The sequence below is a fragment of the Varanus komodoensis genome, unplaced genomic scaffold, assembly GCF_004798865.1.
Source record: "Varanus komodoensis strain SLA01 unplaced genomic scaffold, ASM479886v1 scaffold4, whole genome shotgun sequence".
In the NCBI taxonomy this organism is placed as follows: domain Eukaryota; kingdom Metazoa; phylum Chordata; class Lepidosauria; order Squamata; family Varanidae; genus Varanus; species Varanus komodoensis.
Genome location: NW_025335941.1, coordinates 35527281 through 35553333, shown reverse-complemented (window position 1 = coordinate 35553333; position 26053 = coordinate 35527281). Strand labels below are relative to the sequence as shown.

At 40.5% G+C, this 26053-nt stretch overlaps 1 protein-coding gene across 3 annotated transcripts; it reads left to right on the top strand.

The window, feature by feature from the left end:
- Positions 1-7964: 7964 nt before the first annotated feature.
- NFKBIZ (NFKB inhibitor zeta) lies at positions 7965-20767 on the top strand. 3 transcript variants are annotated; one of them, XM_044442531.1, is made up of 12 exons: positions 7965-8251; positions 11380-11522; positions 12784-12820; positions 12932-13035; positions 13145-13914; positions 14269-14374; positions 14638-14784; positions 15381-15444; positions 16253-16422; positions 17986-18096; positions 18216-18383; positions 19285-20767. In XM_044442531.1, the coding sequence occupies exons 1-12, from the start codon at positions 8017-8019 to the stop codon at positions 19336-19338; spliced, it is 2109 nt and encodes a 702-aa protein (XP_044298466.1). In that variant the 5' UTR covers positions 7965-8016; the 3' UTR covers positions 19339-20767. The 3 variants fall into 3 exon arrangements, with proteins under 3 accessions (XP_044298466.1, XP_044298468.1, XP_044298467.1); XM_044442533.1 differs by having other exon boundaries at positions 8030-8059; XM_044442532.1 differs by lacking the exon at positions 7965-8251 and adding an exon at positions 8265-9362.
- The last annotated feature ends 5286 nt before the right edge of the window (positions 20768-26053 follow it).

Below are 26053 nucleotides of genomic sequence, written 5' to 3'. Positions count from 1 at the left end.
ATGCTGATTATTATTAATTTGGCTTATATACCACCCAATAGCCGGAACACTTTGGGCAGTTTGAAACAGTAAATTGTATAGCATGCGGCTGATAACTAGGTTTTTCTTACCCTAATGTAAGCATGTGCAAGTCCGTTTGAATTAAGATTACTGCACATCAGGAAGGGAGAATTAAACTTCCCCCTTGTTTTCCCCTGAAATTTAAAAAAAGTATTTTAAAAAGTCTCCACTGACATTAAGACTTTTTTTTGTTTAACCCCACCCCCCTGCCCCATGTGAATTGGACCTGCACTGTAGTGTATAGAGCTGGTCCAATGATAACCCTTGCAGCAGCATCCAGAAATGCAAGGACGTTGTGCATTCTCTTTAAGCAACACTATTTAAGTGGCACTTTGGCTAGATAACCATGTAATCAGTAACCATTGCAGCAATCCTGTAACACTGGCTAGTACACTGGTGGTGCAGTGGGCAAGTGAAGTGCTGAGGCAGAGAAACTGAGCTTTGACCAAAGGCCATTAAATGAGTACATAGTGAGATACAACTGGGGACTTCCAGCTCATGTTCATAACTGCTGTGTTCCTATTCCACTGCATGACTCACCACGCTGCAAGCTACAGTGCAGATGGGAAGATCACACCAGCTGCTACATCCTGATGTTTTTGGAGACAAGCAATGGCTTCCCGCACAGCTTCCTATTATTATGTGGACAAGCTGACCGCAGGAATTTCCAAATGTAAGCCTTGTTTGAGTTGGTATCTCAAAAGATACAAGCCATAAATTATTGCTGTACACTGTCCTGAGGCTATGCAAAGGACGGGTTATAAATGTTTTAAATACACACACACACACAGCTTAATAAAACCACTATAGACAAATCCAATTTAGAACCTATTGGTTTGTTATTAGTTCTGGAAAGTCACAAAAGGTTCTAAAGGCTTTTAAAATATAGATGGTAGCTGGGTTTGTGGTAACAGTATCTTATCACAGATCTAATTCAATACTGCATCTAAATACTAACTTAGATCTGTTTTGATAAGATCATTCAAAATCACTTGGAGATATGCCATCACTTTTCAATCTTGGACTGAGTCATCAGTCCTGCATTGTCTAGTCTTGTAATTTCTCCCACTCATCTCAGATGTTAAGAGCCTGATTAGGAAATCAGAACTGACAGTGGTTGAGATCTTTGATAATGACAAGGACCAGTGACTTAAGAGGAAATGTGTTTTAGCTATAGAAGGGAAAAATGTATCATATTTTCTCATCTTCAGCTGGAAAGAAAGATTTGGTTCAGATGTTCTCAAAGTGTAGTGAGGTTAACCAGAATAAAATTGTGAAAAAGAAGAAAGGGTAGTCATACAAATGAGCAAAAGTGTACCAGGAGTTACAATACTGCTAGAGCAACTAGCTTGTGTCCACATGTATGCAGTTTGGATGTGTATCTCTGCCCTCCAAATTTTCTGATCTGCATGGTTTCTGTTGTGATGCTATTTCTCAGTATGAAATATACCAACAGTAAATATACCAACCAAATATACCAACATAAGGCTTTAACTTAAAAATGTTTAAATCCCCTTAATTCTCCCATGGAAACCAGAGAAGTTAAAACTGCTTGCCTACAGATGGATTATCCCACCCTGTAAATTTGCCTGACCAAATCACAAATAGAACTCAGTTAAGTCGTTGTCAACATGAGATGGGACCACCATAGATTTTTTTTCCTGAAAAGCTGTAATTTCAAAACCTGAATTAAATTTCATGGAGGTCTACACAGCTATCCCTGAGGGCTAACAGCCTTGTGTAGTCCTGTTGTATATTGTCAGTTGCAATGCTTCAAAAGTAAAAAACAAACAAACCATAAATTGCAGTGCAATTCTAAGGAAGTTTGGGAGGATTTCCAGGACAATAACCACACTGCACAGGTTTCCACAATACCCTAAAACAATTGGGAATTTTACCCACACACTGTGGTTAAAATTCTTAAGGGCTTCCCCAGTGGCTGACAGATAATTTGGCCTAGCAGGGTAGGGTATCTCTCCCTTGGTCCTTCTACAGGTATCCCAGGGGGCACCATGGGAGCACTGAGTGGAATCGGGACGACGGCTACTGAAAAGTGCCCAGTCAGCACTGCTGGTAGCCATCACCAGCACTGCTCCTGCCAGTGTTCAGAAGGATTGCTTGTGAGTGATCCTGCTTTTCTGGCATACAGGTGGGAAAGCCAGATTAGGAGAATCTCTGGTGGTGCTCTGGCTCCTCTTGAGAAAGCCATGTACCGTAAGGGGAGCAAGGGTGAGGGACACGCTCTGTCTCCTCTCTGCCTGCCATGGGGCAATCCATGTGGTGGACACGGATGTGTGCACCAGCCCCCCGGCTGAAGAATTCACCAACCAGGTGATGGAGGAGGTCCAGATGCTTATTTCCTCAGCGCCCTCTTGTTGTGACACCAATGTTGAAGTGGGAATAAGCTGATCTGCTCCACTTCCACTCCAGGAAGGATAAGGAATCCCTAACAGCTTAGAAGATAATTTTCCTCCTCTCAGGTTTATTCTTGCAACAATCTTGTGGGTAGATTAGGCTTTGAGTTAGTGACCAGCCCAAGAACATCCATTGAGCATCATGGCTGAGTCAGAACTAGAACCCAGAAAGTCAAATCCTAGTTCAGCACTCTAACCATTACATCATTACTTTGTATCACCATAGGAAGAATAGGCCAATGAATTTTACCCAACTGTTTAGGCTTAGTACTGACACCTGATAATGTTGTTGTTGTTGCTAGTTGCGAAGTTGTGTCCGACCCATCGTGACCCCATGGACAACATTTCTCTAGCTGTGCAGATTTTCTTTTCTGCCCATGTAAATAGCTATAAATTTCAGAAGGTTACAAAATGTGACTATGGAACATTCTAATTAAGTGATCATCGTGTGTCTTTTGGATAATGGACCATCTTTCTTGCACTATTTACAGCAGAGGCAGGGAACCTCAAGTCCAGGTTCCAACTTCAGTGTCCCAATCTGGCCTTCCAGCATTCCCCAAAAGACTAAACCCTCTTCCTTTCACCCATGCCCCCTGACAATTTCATTGTTTTATAGTTTTTTTCCTGCCCCTTTAAAGGGCTGAAATGCCTCTCCTGGGACTTAGTTAATGGCAGGAGACATTTTAAGCTACAACAGGCTGGTGTTACAACATTTTTATCCCTACCTCCTTTTGCCTTTTCTCTGCCTCCCTCTAGAATATGTTCTCTAAGAGGACCTCCAAAATTGTATCTGCTCCTTCGGCTGAAAGAGTTTCCATGTGTCTTCTTTACTATTTGAGTCACTTTTTATCTGGAACAGACTAGGGTGGATAAGGGTGGGGGGGGGGTTCAGCAGAAATTCTTGTTTTTGGTTGTTCCCTTAACCCAGGTTTTTTTTTTTTTTTTAACTAGAACCTTCTCCATGACTCTAACATATTGGAATGCATAAAAGAGAGTTGATTCTTGAAAAACACTCCCTGTGTTTTGTTTTGCTTTTTTAGATAATATTTCCTGCAGTTGAAAAGCAATCATGCCAGGGAGATTTTTAGTTTTGTTGTTCCCTTAGTTTCTAGAATGGTAGTCACATTTGTCTGTTTCAGCTAACACAACAGAGTCTTCTGGCAATTTAAAGAGTTACATATTTATTATGGAGTAACAGATGAAATGTGTGACTTTTAAAGATTTTATAAAGCTCCTTGTTTTTTCCTGATGTTGATTTAGATGTTTACATGCAAAGGGATTTTGTTCTTAATATAGAGGATCTTTTCTAGCAAGTAATCCCTAGTATGTATTCTCATTTGGACTGACAACTCGAAGGCCTATGGGACATATATTTTCTGAATGTCTGAATCAGTTTTCAAACTTTCCAGTCATCTTTTGTTGCTAGTCATGAAGTCGTGTCAGACCCATCGCGACCCCATGGACAACATTCCTCCAGGCTCTCCTATCCTCCACCATCCCCCGGAGTCCACTTAAGCTCACGCTGACTGCCTCAGTGACTCCATCTAACCACCTCATCCTCTGCCGTCCCCTTCTCCTTTTGCCATCTATTGTTCCCAGCATTAGGTTCTTCTCCAGGGAGTCCTTCCTTCTCATTAGGTGGCCAAAGTATTTGAGTTGCATCTTCAGTATCTGGCCTTCTAAGGAGCAGTCAGGGTTGATCTCCTCTAGGACTGACTGGTTTGATCACCTTGCAGTCCAAGGGACTCGCAGGAGTCTTCTCCAGCACCACAATTCAAAGGCCTCAGTTCTTCGGTGCTAAGCCTTCCTTATGGTCCAACTTTCGCAGCCATACATTGCAACTGGGAAAACCATAGCCTTGATTATATGCACTTTTGTTGGAAGGGTGATGTCTCTGCTTTTTAGGTTGATGAGAACAAAAATTTGCAACTTCCACACATAAAGTTGGTCTTCTATTTACCAATAAGATTTCTACCATTACCACCACCACCACCTAGTCTCTCTGTCTCTTAACAGTTGCTTGTTGAAAATCAATCAAGTTTTCTTCATGCATATTGAAATTGTATCCATTGGCACTGCTGAATTTTTAAAGTGAGAAATGTTGGGGCTTTTCAGAAATCATAGCATATGACTTGGGACTCCTTTTAAATCACTCCCTTATGTCTAGATTAGAATGACTATTTCTTCTCTGGAAATATTGTGTTATGTACTATGAAGTCATCTCCAACTTATGGCAACCTTATGTATTAAAGTTCTTCAAAACGCCCTCTCATGGCAGCTCCATTCAGCTCTTCCACGTTCAAGGCTGTGGCTTCCTTTATGGAGCCAATTCATCTCATAATTGGTCTTCCCTTTCACCTTCTGTCCTCAACTTTCCCTAACATAATTATCTTCTCCACTGTGTCTTGCCTTCAAGCAATTTTATGCTGGGTACTCTGCACATGTTCTAGAAGCTCTTTTAAACTTGCTTTGTATATTCTCTGGTTGAGGTGTAGCACTGAAAACAAGAGCCAACTGGGGCTGAGCTATTGAAAAGAGATGTTCCAGAGATGGCCAAAGTATCCAGAGGTGGGCTTTCAGACCCCAGAGAAAAGGTCCAGGTTAGTTATCTGAGTTTATTTTACTAATGCTCTCCAGAGCCAGCTTTATCTTTAGGCAGAGTGAGGCAGTCATTTTTGGATGCCAAGAAAAGGCAGCAAATTGTTAGTTTTAAAGGTTGCAAACCTATGCTTATTGATGCAGAAGAAGTCCTGAGACTCAACATACCTCAGCTAGCATGGAATGACTGGATGGGGAAGGCTATCTATCATCATTTGTTGTTTAATTTTTAAACTGATAGTGCATAAAAATAATAAAATAAAATTCCATAAAATCTGATCAAAAATATAAAAACATTTACAGAAAAGAAGGGTGAAAAGAATGCATTGAGAAAGATGCTGCAATGGGTAAGTCCCTTGGATATTGCCCAGTCTCTTGAATATGGGGAATTCCCTCAATCCCAGATTATATCTTGATCTCAGCAAAGCTTTTGACAAGATGTCCCATGATATCCTGATCAGTCAACTAGCTAAAAGTAGGTTAGATGGAACAACCATCTGGTGGATCCACAGTTGGCTACAAAATCGGACTCAAAGAGTGCTCATCAATGGTACCTTCTCAGACTGGGGAATGGTAACAGGTGGGTTACTATAGGGTTCAGTCTTGGGCCCAGTGGTTTTCAACATTTTATGAATGATTTGGATGAGGAGGTGCAGATGACACCAAGCTGGTGTCTAATACCCTGGAAGACAGAAACAAGATTCAAGGTGATCTTGATAGGTTGAAGTGCTCTGCTGAAAACAGCAGAATGAAATTTGGTAGGGATGAATGTCAAGTTCTGCACCTAGGAAAAAGAAAACCAACATATAGTTATAAGATGGGCGATACTTGGCTCAACAATGCTGAAAGTGAGAATGTTCTTAGAATTGCTGTGGCTACAAAAAAAAAAGGGGGGGGGATGCTCCTTTAGCCTGCATTAATAGAAATATCACTTCCAGATCACATGAAGTACTAGTTCCCCTTTACTCAGTAGTGGTTAAGCCTCATCTGGGCTAAGTCCAGTACCACACTTTAAGAAAGTTGCAGACAAACTGGAAAGGGTTCAGAAGAGGACAACGAGGATGATCCAGGGAATGAGAACTAAGCCCTATGAGAGAGATTGAAAGAACTGAGAATGTTTAGCCTCCAGAGACTGAGAGAATTGATAGCACTCTTCAAGTACTTGAAAGGTTGTCATACAGCGGAAGGGCAAGTTCTCTTTTCATAGTTTTCTTTTCTCTTTTCACTATCTTCCCTTAATGTAGGACACAGAATAATGGGCTCAAATTAGAGGAAGCCAGGTTCTGGCTGAACATCAGAAAAAACTTCCTGAGTCTTAACAGCAGTATGACAAAGGAATCAATTACCTGGGGAGGTTGTGGGCTCTCCCAGACTAGAGATGTTCACAATGCAATTGGCTGGCTATCTGAGTGGGATGGTTTAAGTTAGAGTCAGCATGGTGTTGGACCATCTGGCCCTTTCCAACTTTGCTGTTCTATGATTCTATCCAGGTATATCCTTAAAAGGCTTGATGTAAGGGCTGTCTTAACCTGGTGCTGAAAAGGTTGGCACCATGTATGCTTCAGTGAATAGGTCCTTCCTTAGATAGGAAGCCACTGCAGAGAAAGCCATCTCATTCTTGCTGCTGCCCTCTGAGTTGAAACTTGAAAGAAGGCCCTGGATTTTGAGCATAGTGTCCAGGTAGCTTGCTCTTGGTAGAAGCACCCTGTCACCTATGCATAGGTTTGCACCCTTAGTGTACTGTTGTAGTAGTACTACTATTCCCAGGGAAAGCTGCTCCTGGGATTTTTGGCTCAGGTGCCAGAAAAACTTTTGCGGTCTTGAGTTATTTGCATCTAGAAGGTGCACAGAAGGTGGTGGGGTGGACAGAGGCCATTTGCTCTTCAGGCAGAAAAACATTCTGAGCTGGCAATGCCACACAGTAAAATCAGTAAAAATCAGTGCAATCATGGCGACCAAACTGCCCTGGGACTGAGGGAACGCTCCAGTGGATGCCATTGCTTGGACAGAAAAAGAGCCCTCTTGACCTGAATTATATAAACAAACACAGTAGGTATAGGGGTAGGGCTGTAGAAAAGTAGATGGAGTTATGCTTCTATGCAGGAATCAGCCTCTGCTTCAGAAGACTCAGTGACTGATGCCCCCAGGAGCCACACAACCCAATAAGCCTCATTCCAGGGTTGAATGTGGATTATCAAACTGTCTGAATCCTGCTGCATGAATAGTTAACCATGAGCAACCCATGAAAAGAGCACATGGTTTGTTGTTGGGTTGTGAACTGTGGGTAGTTCACCGTGGTTTGTTATCTTGGTTGGTTTTTGACAGGAGCCTCCAGCTCACCAATAATCCACTCTTGATCCACATTCAGTCCCTTGGTGGGATTGAACCCACAGTTTGAGCCCAGGCACTACAAGTCAGAACAGTAGTGTCAATACCGGGTACACAGCCTGATCCAGGAATTCAGTTCCAGTGGAGTTTTTCCTGGCCACCTTAGTTAGTAATATCCGTCCCCTCCGCAAGCTGGGGGCTACCCAGGAACCACCCCCTCGCAAAAGTGCTGCCAGCAGGTGCTCAGAAGCTCTTCGGCCGCCTGTGCGCGCCAGGGCGAGGGCTGTTGGTTGCTCCTCCAAGCAAGGAGCCCAGCACCCAGGCACCAGCGAGCCGAAAGCGGTTGTTGACAAGCCCTGCGCGGTGCATTTACTGGCAGTGGCTCTGGCGGACGCGCTTCACCCCGCCTCCCTCGACCCGCCGCCGCTCAAGGCTCTGCTGTGCTTTGCCCTGCCCCGCCTTGCCCTGCCCTGCCCTGCCCCCTCTTCCCCCCTCCACGTTACCAGGCGTGGAGGCACTATAAGAGCTGCCGCGCCCGCTTCTGCCTCCCGAACCCGCTCTCGTCCCCAGTCCGCTGTGCTGGAGCTCCTCGCTGGCTCAGGTGCCGACCCCAGCCATGATCGTGGACAATAGCCGTGACGCGCAGCTGGATGGCGAGTGTGGGTCTATGAGCAGCCCCTTTAATTTGGCTTTTTTCTACGGGGCATCCCCGCACTCCAGCGAGGGCAGCTGCTCGCCCACACATTCCGCCCCAGGATCCCCGGGATCTGATTCGGAGCCGTCGAGCAATGGCCGGGGCGGCGGCAGCAAGAAGCGCGGCTCCCGGGGCGGCGCGCGCGCGACCGGGGAAGGTACACACATCTTGCATTCGGCACGGCGTCCGAGCAAGTCTTGGGCGGAGGGATTTCAGCGGGCCAGCGCGGTGTTTCGAGGAGGAATTCTAGCCCGTTCGGCTTAGCAGTCTGGCGCCGTCTTTAGTTCCTAAACTCTGCGCATCTGTGTGCATTTTGCGTTGCGTGTGCCCGTCCGTCCGTCCCGTGCAAATTATAGTCTTCGTTATCATTTCGGCGAAGGGCGATGCAGAGAAGCCAGCTGCTGCTTGCGCACTCCTGGCTCGTTTTGGTCGCCTGGATGCGCTCCAGGAAAGGAGAGGCCTTGGGATTTATCAGAGAAATGGCTCTGGAAGTTCCTAGACTCCTGCAGGAGGCTCCCGCTGACTGACCCAGCTTAGGCTTCACTTTGCCCTTGTTTTTGAGCAGGCACTTAATAACACACTAGCAACACACAAGTTCCTGTTCGAGTGGAGCTGCCTGTCAAGGCCAGCGTAGACATTGTGTTGGCTGGGCTGGGAGTAAATGGGCCAGCCACTTCCCAAGGCGACTGATCGGACAGTTGGGGCTTGCTTCACTGCACTTGTGCCGTCCGGGCAACCTGAGCACGGCACATTCGGCTCTGCTCCCCAGCGCCTCGCTGCGCTTCCCGGCCCTCGCAGCAACAACCGCTGCCTGAAATGGCGGGGCTGGCCCGACTGCCATACGTGCAACCGCACATCCTAAAGTGCCTGTTCCAGATCGCCATGTTAAAGCAGGGTTGCTTTTCGGTGGTGTGAAGAAATCACTTCGTATGATGCGTAGCCTATGTAGAAAGTGCTTCAGTGTTGAAAACAAGCATCGAAACTTGTGCTTGTTTGTGCTTGTGATGGGCTCGCACATGTATTTCATTATGTCTAAACATACTGGAAGACTGCTTGAATAATGTGGGAAAGGGCCATTACTTGAACTGCGCGTAAGCCAAACATTACATAGAAAACCTGGACTGCACAGTGAGGATCACTCTGTGTAATAAATTCTGTGGACCTTCACTGTGAATGGCATATTTTCAAAGCCACTTTCAGTTTCCTGTTTCAAAAGGCAACGCTGCTTTTGGCTGTGGTATCTGAAAGGCTGTTTGAATATTGTGGAAGTGAGTGTGTTTCTTTTCCGAGGTGTGCAGCAGCAACGGGGGGGGGGGGTCCAGCCACAGCATCTTAAGTTAATTTAGACCTCATCAGCTATCAATTAGTGTTGAGTGGTAGCTGAAGTTTGACAGCATATAAGCAGAAGGATATCACAGCAGTATCAATTTAATATAAGTTTCAAGTAACTTCAGGGGCATCCTGTCCATCCTCTGCATGCATTCAGTATTCTGTAAATTTTAGTGGAACTTCAACTTTTACTGGTGCTTGGGTGTGAGTTATTTGTGAGCAAGCAAATAATGCTGTGCAAGTTAATTTGGGAAGAATACTGCCTGTTCAATTTACAGAGGATTTATACATTTTTGTTACAATTGGAGAAAATGAATTAGGGGGGTAGTATTTTATGCAATGAGTGAACATGGAAAATATTTGTATCAACATGCTAATGATGTCAACCAGCAGTAACATTTCTCTTTAACTATCCTTTGGGTCTTTTATGGAGTCAACATGGCTAAAGCTGCTGATACCAAATTTTGAGAAGTACACAAAGCTATTTAAACAATCTTTTTTATTTCAAAATGTAAAAAAGTCCAAGATAGAGAGTGATACTGTAGCAGAGATTATTCCTATTTTTATGTGCCTGCTGTCATTAAAATAGTATACAACTGAGAAGTCTTAGTTACTTCTGGAAACTTTATGGGTGCTCTTTACCGTACAGAATGAACTAACTTTCTACAATGCTTTCATGTTGAATTATCTTACACAATTGTTTCTACAAGCTAGAATATTGTTTATATTTGAAGATAGTGAGAATTTTGTTGATGTCATTGAGTCATTATTTGATATTCATTCAATTTATATTCCACAGTTAAATTAGTCTCAAGGAGTGGATTACAAAAAATGACTCCTGTTCAATCAGGAATTATATCTGTAGAGTATCTTCATAATATTAAGGATGTGTAGTAAGTCATTTCTTTGACCAATTAGATATTTAATAAGGTAGCTGCTATTGTCCTAAGTTTCTAATATGACATTAGCTTGCATATTTTTTAAAGTTTGCTTATAATATTTTATTAATCCTTGTCTGTGAGCAGGCAGATTGTTTGTTTGTTTGTTTGATCAACTACCTAGGTTTTATTCAGGGAAACATTTACAGATTGTGTCACTTTGTAGCAGAATTTGTTCTCTTAAATTGTATCTTCCAAAGCAATTTAATTCAAGATAATGGTTTCTTTGGGTAGGCGTTCTTTTTGGTATGCCGTTAAAAAATATTGAGAGGAAATTGGGAATTTTTTTTCTTAGGCAGAAATTCCAGCTCAGTGGGAACTGATTTTCTTTTCTTTTTTAAATGATTTTGTTAGAATCACTGCAGATCAAGCTATAAGACTTGACTTTTTTGTACTTTTTAAAATGAAGTCACAACTTCTCTGTCAGACTGTCATGAATTGCTATTTCCTCTTTTCACTTCTGTTTTTAACCATTAAAATAGGTTGAGTTTAAAGAGATGATGGCATAAGAGAATAAATGTAGTATTAGTAGTTGATCTCTGTGATTGAACATTTTCTTATTTTTGACAAGCTATGGAAGTAAGAAACATAGATAATTCTGAAAACTCGTTTACATAAAAGTCATGTTAATGATATATCTTATATGGGATTGGCATTTCTTCAGTCATTTTGCTTAAAAATGAAAAAGAGAGGGGCCTGGATAGAGGTTTGTGAGAAAAATATACTTTTCTTTTGGATATTTGATAATGAACTTCCATGTAATTTGCACGTCACCCAAAGAATTTAACTATAATAATTAACTCTTCTCAAATGTTAATGTTTTAATTATAACTTCATTATTATCTTATCTTTATTATATTGTTAGTCACAATGAGAGCTAATTTTAGTGGAAAGACAGTATATTAATTTAGTAAGTTTTTGGCTAAAATTCTGTGCAAATTATATGTTTTTTAACATAATGCTTTATTTAATGGATTATGTCAGTGTTTGATTTTGTTTTTTGTTTAATTTGTTTCAGGAGTTGAGCAACATATGGGGGGAGGAAAGCAACAAAGAGGACCTTTCCAAGGTGTTCGTGTGAAAAACTCTGTGAAAGAACTATTGTTGCACCTTAGAAACAGTAAACAGATGTCCTCTGATCATAGCACAGATGAATTAAAGGTGAGAGTTATTAATTATTTTTCTTTCAGAGTAAAAAATGGTTTAATGACTCTTCTTTGGAATATCAGTCATACAACTATATATCGGGTATAGTTAAGATCTGGCATTCATTACAGTGAAATGTGGGAATGGTGACTAGCTCTCCTAGCTTTGGGAGAAGGAATAGACAGATGCGTTGACTGTAGATTTAGCAATAGATAAGAGTTAAAATGGAACCTTCTTAATCTGAAGGCAGTAAGATTGCTTGACAGATTCTGGGGATATAATGCTACCAAGCTGCTCAGCTCATCTGTCTAATCAGTGTTGGTGGCTGATTTTTTTTACCTGAAAGAGCATAACCTGCTCTGAAAAAGTAATTCTTATCTTTGCAAGTTTCAGCCATTCTGTTTTTTTAAATCTAAAAGTGAAGGGCTGAGCCTTTACAGTTTTATAAAATATGTTCAGAAGTTCTGGTCAAACAGTTGTGCTCTTTTCCAGAAGCCCCCAGTTTGTTACTCTACGTTCAGTTTTCTATCCCCTGCCAGTAGGCACTCAGCATTCTGTAGTCACCTAGCATGCTCAGTCCTCACTGGGACTATTTGGGGTTCCCTAACCTTGCAGGGAATTTCCTCTGCAAATCTTGGGGTTTTACCCCAGGCCACTGGATATCTCCCTTGTGTGTGTGAATGGTGCTGTTTTCATTACATATATATCTGCATTCTGAAAATGAGTTTGCTGTTAGTATAGAAACGCTTGGGAGGAAGTTGCAAATTGTTTCTTAAAGATTTTGTACAGGTATATCTTTCTGTAAGGATATAACATTTCCATTGTCTAGCCTGCACTGCTGTCACTCTGTATGATCTTACACAGTTGGTAGTGCTGTAGTTTTTAAAATTAACAGCTTGTATGAACACATTAATATAATTTCCCTCTGTTGGCAAATAAGTAGTTATGGTAATAAGGGCAATTCTGCTGAAAAAGGATAGTAAAATATAGCAAGTTGGAAATCCCAGCAAGTTTGCTTGGTTTTGTTTGGATGATGCAGAAAAATAGGTTGAAAAATCTGTAATGGAGTTAACCGATACATTTTTCAAGAAAGCTTCTAGAAGTTTGCAGGGCGTACTAGGTTTTTTGTTTGTCTATTTAGTTCTAAAACCCTATGCTTAATTTATATTACCATTAGAAGAAGTAACTAGTTCCTCCTGTCCTCACAGGTGATTTAACATGTTGAGGTAGTGATTTTATTATATTATAAATAACTTGAACTTTTTTTTTTTTATAGGCACAGGGAGGATTGCTAAATTATGACCCATATACAGGTACAGTTTTTTATTCCCCCCATATATATATATATATATATATGAGATTTTAAAATGCTTGAAAAGTGATGTGCTATGGAAATTTAGCAAATTTTCTTTTTTTTCCAATAGAGCTGAAAAACATATTAAATCATAGTCGGAAAAGAAAATCTCATGAATCTCTCTCTGATGGACCCAGTTACAAAAAAACAGCTACTTTCCAACCTCATCTCTTGGTAGATATTTTTATGGTTATTGCTGACTTTGAAATACACTTATTTCAGTTGCCTTATGTGGCAGGATGTAAACATTTTGGTTTCAAAACATGCACATTTTATCTTGCAGACACCTCCACAGACACCAACATCAATGGATAACATGGAAGATGCGTATATGAACGAGCCCAAACAAGATAGCTGTTGTGATATGCTGCAGAACATTATCAATATTAAGAATGAATCAAGTCCAGTTTCTCTGAACACAGTGCAAGTTAGCTGGCTTCACAGCATGGCTAATCCTAATTCTCCAAGGGAACACTATCCGGAGGTTGCTGGCACACAGGCTTTCTCGCCTTCTCAAAAGTACCAAGCATTTCAAGGAAGCAGCCCCTCACAAATGCTGGAATTGCCCCAGAATTACGAGTTTTCTTCCACACAGCCTCAGGACTTGTCACAGCATTACAGTCAGAATTCACTTCTGGAATATAGGCCACAGTCTGCAAGCAGCCAGTCGTCTGAATATCAGCAAAACGTTTTTGAAAGCCAGGATCTGCAGTATTGCAATGCTCAGAGCTTTGCTTCACTCTTAAGTGATTCAGAAAGACCAGATGACATTGCTACTCCTCTCTCCCAACCCCTGCCTGGTGGTCACCAGCAAACCGATGTCAGTAGCCAGCCTCAGAATTTCAGTCAGCTGCCTAGTAATATCTGCAGTAGCCTTGAAGATCATGGTTTACCACTGGCTACTTCAAATATCTCTGTGCAACATCAGGGTATTGCCACAAACATGGCGCAGCTGGGCAAATCATTTTTCCAGTGGCAAGTGGAGCAGGAAGAAAACAAACTGGCCAACATCTCTCAAGATCAAATCCTTGCCAAAGACTCTGATGGTGACACGTGAGTATTGTTCACACGTTAATTGGTTCTCGAATGGAGGTGTTGTATCAGTAGTGTGATTGAGTTCTCATTCTTAGTGTATGCCCCTGGAGAATGTCATTCATTCTGTTGAATGGAGAACACAATAATGAATTAAAAGTTTTTGTTGTGTAGACTTGACTGCATATTAGGTATGATAAAACAGACGAGTACACTGGAAGATGTAACTACATATGGTAGTACTTGCGATTTGCAAGTTCCTTGAGTTGGTTTTGGGTTGGTGTTCATTTTTTTGGTTTGTTTTATTATGGGGGAGTTACAACATTTTCAAATTAAGTTATTAAAAAGAAAACATACATTGTTTATTCCCTGCAGGTTTCTCCATATTGCAGTTGCCCAGGGACGACGAGCCATTTCCTATGTGTTGGCAAGGAAGATGGCGACTCTGCACATGCTGGATATTAAAGAACACAATGGCCAGGTGATACTTTCAACTGCTGTTTGCCCTTGAATACTGTGCATTTCCAGGACATACACAAACCATCCAGGAATGCCTGTTAATATTAACTCTGAAGGTTAGCATGCAGGGTAATAAGTTACCGGGCGCTGCTACTGAAGTCCGCAGGCTAAATTGAAGCCTGGAAAGAAAGGAACTCTGAAATGGCTGTGCCTGATTAGGTTGCTGTGTATTTCAGTTTCCTGGTAAAAGTTGGGTAATAACGCATCTGCTTTTCATTATTACAGAGTGCTCTGCAGGTGGCTGTGGCGGCAAATCAGCATCTTATTGTACAAGACCTGGTTAGCCTTGGTGCACAAGTAAATACCACAGATTGCTGGGGTAGAACACCATTACATGTGTGTGCTGAAAAAGGCCACGCACAAGTCCTTCAGGTGAGAGTTCTGAGTGAATTCCTTAGCCATTTGTTTCGCCTTTCTCCTGAGGTACTAGCATGTAGTGGTATATGCTGAAACTGGTTATTGGAGATGAAACATCCCAAATACTATCATAACTCAATTTCAGTGTTCCTTACAGTACTTAGGACTACAGTGCTAACAGCGCTGTATCTCCCTGTTCAGGAGCTAGTAGTTGGTTATATATAAATGACGTGTGGCCCATGTCAATTTATATACCCAAATGAAAACACAGAGCAGCTAATTCCCCCCTCCCCCACCCTTGCCACTTAGCAGGGTACCCCTTTAAGTAATGGGGTGAGTGACAATTTGGTGTGGATCCTGTATCTCAGACTAACCCCATTCCTAGAAAACTGAACTAATAAAAGCATTGAAGCAGTTAAATTGTATTACCATGATTTTAACAAAGAAGTGGTTTCACAGAATGAATAATCTTGAGTTCTTAGGACACCTTAAAAAGTAGCTTCTTTATGGTTCACCTCTGTGGAGAAGTCATTTTATCAGCAGCATTTTGGTTGCAGTTACTCTTGTATAGAGCTGGGTGTCATGAACATTTGCTCATTTCTCTTCTGTAGGCAATCCATAAAGGAGTCATTGTAAGCAATCAGTATGTAGATTTGGAGGCAACTAATTATGAAGGTGAGTAACTAGTAATCATTCTGTGTTAGGATATGCAAAAAGCCTAATTAGGATATGCTGGTTCTTAGACCTTTCATATGATCTGATGCTTAATAGAAATGCTGTACTGTTATGAAGGACATCCACTTTTAAATAACACCACCAACAAAATGAACTTACATTTGGAACAGGGCAAGCTGATCACAGTTTTTTAAAGCACGTTCAGCTTGTACTGGCTCATTTGTTATCTGATACGAAATACTCTGTAGTTCATCAAAATATAAATCAGAACTTGATCTACTGTACTGAAAGTTCAAGGCAGCTGGCTATATTGCTTGCAGGATTAGTATCCTAAGTAATTTAGGTCAGAACAAAACAATAATAAGAATAAAAAACAAGCAGAAAAACAAACCTTGTGTTTCCACTGTTAGGAGAGCAAATATAAACAACAGAAATTATAATCAACTAGTAAAACTGCTGAGAACTTATGTTTCTCAAGCTCTTAGTGCTAGTTGTATCTGGATATAAATCAGAACTATATTGAAATTAGAGGTTCTATAAATTGAAAGGTTTATTTTAGAAAAATACAAACTTAGGTGGAAAACACAATGTATGGTTAATTTTCCATCACTGAGATGCCAAGCAACTTCAAAAGAACAAGTTAAAGGGTTTTTAAACAGATTAACAGCTTAAAGGGTTGCATTGCAAGCAAAAACCAGCTGAAATCTGGAGACTAGTATCAGAATAACTAGTGTTTCCAAGTTGATCATTGGAATAATTAGATGGTCAAAACAAGTTTTGTTTTGCTCACTGATGTATTTCATTTTAGGTCTGACAGCACTGCACTGTGCAGTTGTGGTCCATAATGCAGTAGTGCATGACTTGCAAAGACAGCAGTCTCCCCATACTCCCGAGGTCCAGGAACTAAGGTTGAAAAGCAAGAGGTTGGCAGACACAATCAAATACCTTATCCAGATGGGGGCCTCTGTTGAAGCCAGAGTAAGTAACACAAGAAAATATAAAAACAGCTACACAAATACATACGAACTTACATTCTATGAGTTGAATTCATACATCTACAAATTTTGTAGCTGATGGTAGATGTATGAATTACTTTCACATCTGCAGAGCTGGAGAACAAAACATAATATATAAAATGCTATCCCATTCATCTCATCAAAAGTGATGAATGCTGTCTAAGTTTCAGTACATGGATCTGTCCACAAATGATACTGTTTTTCCCTTGCACATTTTAATGATTGTAAGTAGGTGATTGAATACATATGCAGATGTATTATAAAATTGGCTGTTATTAGCCTAAGCTAAAATCTGGGGTTTTATCCTGGAGCTACAAGAGGATTATCTTCCTTCACAGAAGGTCCCCTATGCAATTTTGGGGGCTTCCCTAGGCCTCTATGAAACAACTCACTCCATTTATGTACTGGCTTGATTATGTAATGACATGTAACATTTTCTGGGGATTGAAAGGACTAGCGGGGTAAGGAGAAGGCAGGGTATTCCACTTCTATCAAGACAGCTTGATGCAGTGTAAAGCTGGATCCAGCCTCTGAAGTATATGTGTTCTTCAAATGAAGCTTATATTGCATTAAATAAATAAAATTGCAGATTCCTTTAATTCCTTGGCAATAGCCACTTTATGAATGTGTGTGTTTTAACTAAAGAACACAAGACTCATTTGAGAACTGTCCTAGTGACTTTGGGTTGTCCTGTAAGGTAGCAGTAATATCTACCTTACTCACTAAAGTAGTCTCACTAAAGACAATATTCATAATTGTGAATAAGTATGTACAGGCACTGCAGTTTTTTTCTTGTTCCTGTATCTTCAGCTTGCACCTTTTTACTTGGACAAACAATCATTGCAACATTAATATCAAGTGAGCATATTTGTTTGTATCAAGTAAAGGTGTATACGGCATCTTTTAAAAATGCTTCAAATCTTTGATTTTACCTTCATAGAATTCAGTGTGTTGGGCCCAATCCAGCAAAAGTTAGTCATGATTAAATCCCAACAACTGAGGTGGCAATGCTAAGCCTATTTACTTAGAAGTAACCCAAACTGAAATCAGTGAGATGTCTGAGTAAACATACCGATCATGCTGTAGCCTATTAATTTCTTTGGGACTTAGTCATGGATGACTCTTGCTGGATTGTGCGAACATTTATAAATGTAGCAGTAGAATGAATGTGAGGTTTTCTTAAGAATTACAGCTTGAATTCCTTTTGCTTTAATTGTTTCAGAGCCATTGTGTTCAAACTGATAACACTGATTTGGACAGGGGAGATCTAGGTTCAGTACTTTGAATCACACTCCAGCCTTGAATTATTGAGTAATCCTAGAATAGTTATAAAGTAGCTCTAGAAGTTACTTTCTCCCAGGCTCCTCTTTCATCTAAAATAGGTGGTTATGCCTACTAGCTTTCTGTGCATATGCAATTATATGGAGCATTTAATGTTTTCAAATAAAATGATTGAGTTTGTATATTCTTGCAGTGATTAAATGTTCATTGTGAAAAATTAACTGAGCTTTTCCTATGTGGATAGGATCGTAAAAGTGGCCGTTCAGCCCTTCACTTGGCAGCTGAAGAAGCAAATGTGGAACTACTCCGTCTGTTTTTAGAGCTCCCAACGTGCCTCTCTTTTATCAATGCCAAGGTATGTAAATACAATAGCATAAAGCATGGGGTCTAGTTCAGAGTTTGCCTCCTTCCAAGAGAAGAATCATGATGTCCTCCTTTTGAAAAATAACGGTGTTTCTATCTTGCCTTGCCTAGGCTTACAACGGTAACACTGCACTCCATGTAGCCGCCAGCTTGCAGCATCGGGTGACTCAGCTGGATGCAGTTCGGTTGCTTATGCGAAAGGGGGCTGATCCAAGTGCCAGGAATTTGGAAAATGAGCAGCCAGTTCACCTGGTTCCTGATGGCCCTGTAGGAGTTGAAGTAAGAAATCTAAAATATTTGAGCTCTTGTTTTAAACGTGGAGTGAGAAAAAGTCTCATCTTCCTCCACCCCACCCTATGTCTTTCATTCTGTAGAAGGAGTACCAGTAGGTCTCCATTTCCTATATTAACTACGAAATTGAAAAACAGATGTATCATTAATATTTATGGAAACCAACTAGCAATGCTAATATTATTGCTTTCTTTGGCCACTTTCTTCTTACTTGTAGCACCACTGTTAATGCAACCACAATGTAATAGGGAAACACTCTCTGTTCAGTTCACATACCTTTTTGTAGAAAAAAAAAAAAAAGAATGGCATTGTGTCTGCAATTACTTATTTTTGAAAACTGGGCCCCTTTATAAGGGTGTGCTTGCTTTAGGATTATAAAGCAGACTTGCCCAACCTTGTTTTATCTTGTGGTTGTGAATTGCCCAGAGTTGCTGTGGCACAATTGGGCAGCATACAAATTTCAAACAAACACATGTACCTTGGGCAGCATACAAGTGTTTCAAATACATACATACATAACTTGTACCTTCCAGACATATTTGGACTGCAACACCCAGAATTCCCTGTCAATGGCCCTGCTGGATAGGATGCTGGGAGTTGTGGTCCAAATGCATCTGAAGGCCACCAGGTAGGGGAAGACTGTTATAAAGTTTCGGCTCTCTCTAATTACTGTAATCGTATTTGTTACTTGCTTTGAGTTGGTCTGGAAGTAACATTTGCTAACATACGTTGGTTGCTACCAAGTCCTAAATACATCTAGTTGGAAGTAGTTCCACTAAATCCAGTAGGGTTCAGATCTTGGTAGTTGTACATAGAAACTGCATCATATTTTTAAGTGTCAGAATGACTGTATCTTAGTGCCTTAACACTTCTCTTTTGTTTTTTTTAGATAAGACGGATCTTGAAAGGGAAGACAGTTCCGCAGAGATCATCAGTCTGTTAAGCTCCATGAGTACCAATGACCTACACTCGCTGTCAGTTAGGCAGCCCCAATGTACCTGTAAATAGACCATTTGTCCAATGAGGGCAAATGTTAGTTGTTTCTATGAAACAAAAATACTTTGTTCACTATTATATAGTGGGTTAATGACAAGTCTTCTGAACGGATGGGAATGTTTCATACCCAGGTATTCTGCCTCAGTCTGAACTGCTCAGTGTAGCAGTTACACAAAGGAACTGACCTAGACTGCAATTGTGTACGTGCCTACTTGGGAGAAGTCCCCTTCAGTGCATAGGATTGCAGTGTTACTGACTTAAGGCAGTAGCTTAACAACAAGCACAATCCATTGAAAGAGAAACTTAAAACACTTTAGAGCTGTTGTTTATGTTATGAAACATAAACTTGTTAAGAATACTAACATTTTACTAGTAAACATTTAGTTCATAGCTTCTTAATTTTTTTATATACTTATTGCATTGGTTGCTTTGTAATTTTGAATTGTAATGATTTCTTGAAGTTTGATGAAAGACAATAATTTTACACTTTTAAATTTGAGAATTCAGTGTAAACTTCAATTAAGTTTCTGTAAGTATTTAATAGTGTTTATACTGAAGGGTATGATACTTGTGGGGCACACTTAATAAACTAGTTTAGAAAATAAGCATTTTCCATTTGCAGTTTTCATAAGCCACATAAACAGTTTGTGAAAACACATACTCATTTTGGATTTATGTTTATTTCTGTTAAGTAATTCAGTGTCATAGGTTGTGCTGATGGCTACTGACTCAAGTGGCTTTAAAAAGCTAGTACAGAACTTGCTGGAGGTCTGGTTTGTCTGTGGCAGCATACGGAGTGTCCAATTTCAGAGGCAACCTGTCTTTGAATACCAGTTGATGAGTGGGGGAAGGCCTGTTGCCTTCATGGCCAGATTACAAGCTTCAGAGTGGTGTCTGCCTCATGGGAGGATGCTAAACTATATGAATGATCCAGCAGGGTTTCTCTTGTATTGTGCTGAATTGATTTCCTGTTTGAGAATCAAAAATGTGCTATTCAGAGCTTTGCAAAATTTAGTTCTATTGTATTACCTTATAGGTATATTAGACAGTCAATGATAGCAATTATATTTGTGTGTTCTAAATCCATGTTGGTACTTTAGAGATTGTAAATAAACTATATTGAATAATTTTATGTAGTAATTGCTTTCAGAATTTAGCAGATTGTTGTAAAATTTAGTCTCACTGCACAACTACTTTTTCCTGAAGGAGTGTCTGCATCTTGTATTATTTCCCATAGTTCATCTGATCATATTGTTTGACCAAGTATGTCTTGTAGACAAGTAACTGGAGATGTTGTACCTGCAGTTATTAAAGCAGTGCTTATTCTTGTAGTTTAAATGCAATGTTTGGAATAAAGTTGTTTTTAATCAAGAAAACTGATTTATATTGATTTGACTAACTGCTGATTTGGGGTCTTTCTATAAGGGTTCACTTTTGACATAATGTTGTGTAAACCCATTTTTTTTACTCAATTTGAGAACAGAGGCTGTATTATTCTTTGAAAACAGAATTTGGAATGGGCAAATAACTTCATGCGCTGAGAATCTTGGTTTTCCTTCTTTCACTTCCCCTTTAAGTGTAAAGTTGCTTCTTCTTGAGGATGATTGAAGCACAGGTTATTCATGAGCTTCAAGAACCGGAGGGCAAAGTTCTAGTACATAGGTAAATATTAGCTACTTCTAGTAATTAACAGAGCAAGCTATGTAAAATTAGTAAATATGACTGTGTATTCTGTCTGTATCATTCAAACCCTGTTTTATATCTGTACAGAATTCATAATTATTTTAAGTGAATTCTTTAGTTTTGAATTATTCAACATAGACCATTTTGAGTTGGTATATCCAAATACCAATAAGTGCAAAAGATTTTGATGAAGACAAAAAAATTCTTTATAAACAGCCTAATTGTGTCACCTCTCCTACATGATCCAACAGACAACTGTATACTTGCATTAAAATGTATGCTATAGTAGGTCAAAAAAGAAATGCCTTGTCTCTTTGGACTAAAAGATGTAAAGTTCTAGACTCAGTGTGGGTGTACATAGCCTCTGCCTGGATCTTCTTTGTTGTTTTTTTGGGTGTTTGTGGAGCACATACATACAATTCCTACTTTCCCTAAAAGTGTCCTTTGAGGTGTTTGATTATTAAGATTGACTCTCCCTTGTTGTTCAAACCCTTTTGGATAATTGGGGTCATCTGGTATTTTGAATGTTGTTGGTGCTCACACAAAATGGTTGTCATGGAATCGGAGGGCTTGCCCATTAATTAAATAATGGGCATGGCTGGGCATGAAACACTGATTTTCCAGAAGGCAAACTCGTGACATGAGGAGAAAAGTAACCTGCCCAAGAACAAGGCAGAAATGGGGGAGGGGCAGTCTGAACTCCCAAAGAGTACATTGAACCCAAAGAAAGATAGTGCTGGAGAGCAGCATCCCAGCTATTTAAAAGAGCTAGCTTCCCAGTCATTTAAAAACACAAATTTAAAATAGGATTTTAAAAATTGCCTCCAAGTTTTTAAAAAATATGTTTTGAATTAAGAGAAAAAAATACTTTGGAAGATGTATTTCTCAAGAAAAGGGGTCGTATCCATCAGATCAATCTTTTCCTTGCTCCAAGCTTTTTTTGATGGTAACTTCCCTTCTGTTTATGTGTTTAAAACTGCTCAGGAAGAGAAAGAAGAAAGGCAGGTATGATAAATAAGGAACATTGTACATATTTTTTCTTATAATATTAGCATCCTGAGCAGTAGATTATTCTGCAAGAGAGCAGTATATACCTTGAAATCAGATGAAAATTCATGAGTCAAGTTTTCATATATGGGGAGGACTGACAGTAAATCCTCATATTAAGGATTTTTTTTTTAAAAATGCTCAAACTGCATAGGGACAATGAGTGGAGGTCTGAGGCTTCATAGCAAACTGACAAGTCAGCTCAGCATTGGTGTCAGGCAGCTCTGACGGACTGGATGTGGTTGAACTTCAGACAAGGTTAAAGTGCTTCTGATCAGGAAGCCAATGCACTCAGTAGCCTGTTCTGAATGGGATTGTACTCCTTTGCAGGATCAGAGGACTTCAGGTGGCCAATTGTGCTTTAATTCACCTTTGCTTATTTTGCCCTTCTCTGCCCTCACACATGCATAATCTACTGGATTTGAAGGCATATATTTGAAGGTGAGTGCCAGAGAAAGAATAGGGATTCTGTTGGTATACCCTGCTGCTCCACAGTCTCCCATTCTCAGCTGAGTGTGGACTCAGGATTGGTGCTGGAGATTCCTTAGCTTATTGTGCTAGGGGATTTCAACATCCTTGCTGAGTTTCTGGGAGTGGCTCAGGAATTTCTTTCTGCCGTGACAACCATGGGTCTGTCTGAGATGGTATCTGGCCCCACTCATATTGTTGGACCAACTCTGGATCTTGATTTCTGTGTTGGATGGGGCAATAACAATGGGAATGGAAGAACTGTCTGCAGTTCTGTCATCTCGGGCAGGTAACTGCTTGGTGCTGTTTAGACTTGCTGGTGCTCAGAATGACTATAGAGGTGGAAGGGCAATTAAGATGGTATGCTCCAGGAAGCTGATGAATCCAAATGGTTTCTTGATGGTCTTGAGGATTTTCCTGTTTCCTTGGCAGACAAGCCTGGTTGATCTTTGGAATGCAGAAAGGACCGGGGTGGTGGACACAATTGCTCCCGAGTGCCCTCACTCACAAAGTAGAGCCACCCCAAGCTGGTGGCAGTGAAACAAGTGAGATGACAGCTAGAGTGACATTGATGGAAAACTTGGAGCGAATCCAAGTGAACTCAAGCTAGAACCATTTTGAAGGCCTATCCTGTGACAATGGAAGCAGCAAAGATTACTTTTTTGCTGCTATTGTTTCTACTGTTTTTCAAATCTATTTCAGGTGGTTGGGGTCTTTCAAATGACAACTGCAAGTAGCAATGTTTACACAATCTGCTGTGAATAATTTGGGCAGCACTTTGTCGACAAAGTTGCTCAGATCTGTTCTGACTGGGATGCTATAGGTGATACAGTTCAAGTGAATGTAACTTTGGCTCCTTTTTGCCCACTCGCATTGGATAATTTTCAGTTTGTGCACTTGAGGATATGGACAGGATCTTTGGAGAGGTGAGAGCCATTATGTATTCTAGACCCGTGCCCTTCCTGGCTCATAAAAGCAGTCACAGGGGGAGTGGCCAAGTAGAAAAGTAGTGCGCTAATGCCTCCCTTGGGCAAGGCAGGCAATGGTGAGACCTGTGCTGAAAAAGTCCACACTGAATCTCACTAAATCGGATAATTGCCAGCCAGTCTCCAATATTTAATTTTTGGGCAAGGTATTAGAGCATATGATGGCATCCCAACTCCAGGGATTCCTGGAGAATCCATTTATCTAGATCTATTTAAATTCAAATGATACCTAGATCCAAATGGTATGTAGATCCATTTCAGTCTGGGTTCAGACCTGGTTATGGAACAGAAACAGCCTTGGTCACCTTGGTAGAGGACCTCTGCTGGGAATAGGACTGTTGGTTCTCCTGGACTTCTTAAGCAGCTTTTAATACCATTGACATGGATCCTTCTCAGCTGAATCATTGGGATGGGAAGTGGAGGCTTAGTCTTACAGTGGCTCCCTTCCTTCTTGAAGGCAGTTCTGGGAACTCCCGTCCCTGCCAAGTCATGGACCTTTGGTGTTCCTCAGGGTTCTGTTCTGTTCTGCTGTTTAACATCTATGTTGGGAAAGGTTGTCTGAAGTTCTGGTCTCAGTGTTACCAGTATGCTGATGACATCCAAATTTACTTCTCCTTTCCATCTCATTCCAAGGAAGCTGTTTTGGTGCTAATCAGGGTCTGTCAGCAGCAATGGACCAAATAAGGGCAGACAAATTGAAGCTTAATCCAGACAAGACATAAGTACTGCTGGTGAATCAGAAGGTGGATCAAAGAAGAGGATTCAGCCTGTGAATCCTCTAAAGAATACTTCCCCTAAAGAAAAAAGGTTCACAATTTGGATATAATTTCATATTCATTACTTAGCCTGGATGTCCACGTTTCAGTGGTGGCCAAAAGTGCATTTGCACAGTTAAAAGTAGTGTGCCAGTTGTGCCCATTCCTAGAAATGCCTGATTTTGCGAAAGTAATGCATACCTTAGTTATATCCTGTTTAGATTACTGTGGCACACTCTTATGTGGTTCTACTAGTGAAGAGTGTTCAGAAACTTTAGCTGGTTCAGAGTGCTACTGCCAGACTGGTGACTGGGTTGGGTAATAGGGAGCATATAGCTCCTTTGCTCAGACCAAGGCTATTTGAAAGATCAAATTCTTCCCTACAAGCCTGTCTGCACCGTAAAATCTTCAAAAGAGGTTCTTCTCTTGATCCTACCTCCTTCACAGACATGTGAAAGAGGGCCTTCATGGAGGTTGCACCAAGACTCTGGAACTCCCTTCCCAGGATGGTTAGATTGGCTCTCTCCTTCTTATGTTTTCAGAGGCAGGCCTTTTCTATTCTAGCAGGCCTTTTAGAATTGTCTGAACCTATGAGACTGTGGGCTGGATTCAGGGTCCACTTTTGTGTGTGTGTGTGTGTGTGTGTGTGTGTTTTGCCATATTTAAATAGCCATTCAGAGAATTTCCATGTCTTAACCATCACAGGAGAAGTATTCCTGGTAAGACTGCAAATTTTAATTAGTTTAATCAGCAGATGAATCAATTAAAGCTTAAACTAAAAGTTTCAATCTAGTTTAATTTAACACATTTAAGTTAAAGGAACACTATTTTTCAACACTATTGAAATATGGAAATAAATTAATTCCTATTTCTAAAGAATCACAGAATTAATGAACATCACTGTCTATCACTGTCTATATACTAAGGATCCAGGATCGTATTGTCAAACTGGAAATATCTGTTCCAGTTGGTGGGTAGTCCAATGCAGTTTTTTTTTTTTTTTTTAAGTTCAGTGGGTTTACTTCCAGGCAACCATGCTACATTTAAATCTAGATATGCTTGTTGATGTCATGCCCCCCTCCCCCTGCTCTTTGTTGGTTACCACCTTCCTTATCAACTGCAAATACCTCTCCCCTCTTTTTTCATGCTTAATTATAGCCTCTTAGACTTCTTCAATTAACTGGCAGTTTTACTAGTGTGTGCCACCTCACAATTTTCCCCCACACTCCTGGTTATCTTTAATTGCTCTGTTGGCATCTCTATCTCACGATCTGTTCTCTTGTTTATTGAGGGAATGATAATGCTAGCAGAGGCTTAAGCATTCAACAGATTTACAGCTTATTCCCAAATAGGTTTATTTTGAAGTTTTATTGATTTTCCATTGAATTCAGTGGGACTTACTTTCAAATAAGCAACCTCAGTTGACATATATGGGACCTGACTTGCAATCAGAGCAATTGACTAGTCAAATCAAGCTAAGAGCAAGAAAAAGACCAGATGATGCAGTGCTTCACTGGTACTTTTAAGACAAACATTAAATGTAACAGTGCTTACTCAGATGATCTTGGCAGAAAAAATATCGTATTTTATGAATACAAAGAATGAGACATCATAGATGGTTCATTTGGAAAGTTTGTCCAAAATTTATCTTGAGCCATTTTTATACCTTCTGGCTTTTCAGCAAATTTTCCCTGATGGATTGTGGTGAGTCTACACACAGAAG

Excerpts from the sequence above, each read along its gene's own strand:
- NFKBIZ (XM_044442531.1), top strand. The coding sequence starts at position 8,017 with ATGATCGTGGACAATAGCCGTGACGCGCAGCTGGATGGCGAGTGTGGG. Across the intron at positions 13,036-13,144 it reads CTTTCCAACCTCATCTCTTG|ACACCTCCACAGACACCAAC; the intron begins GTAGATATTTTT and ends TTTATCTTGCAG. Across the intron at positions 15,445-16,252 it reads GGAGGCAACTAATTATGAAG|GTCTGACAGCACTGCACTGT; the intron begins GTGAGTAACTAG and ends ATTTCATTTTAG.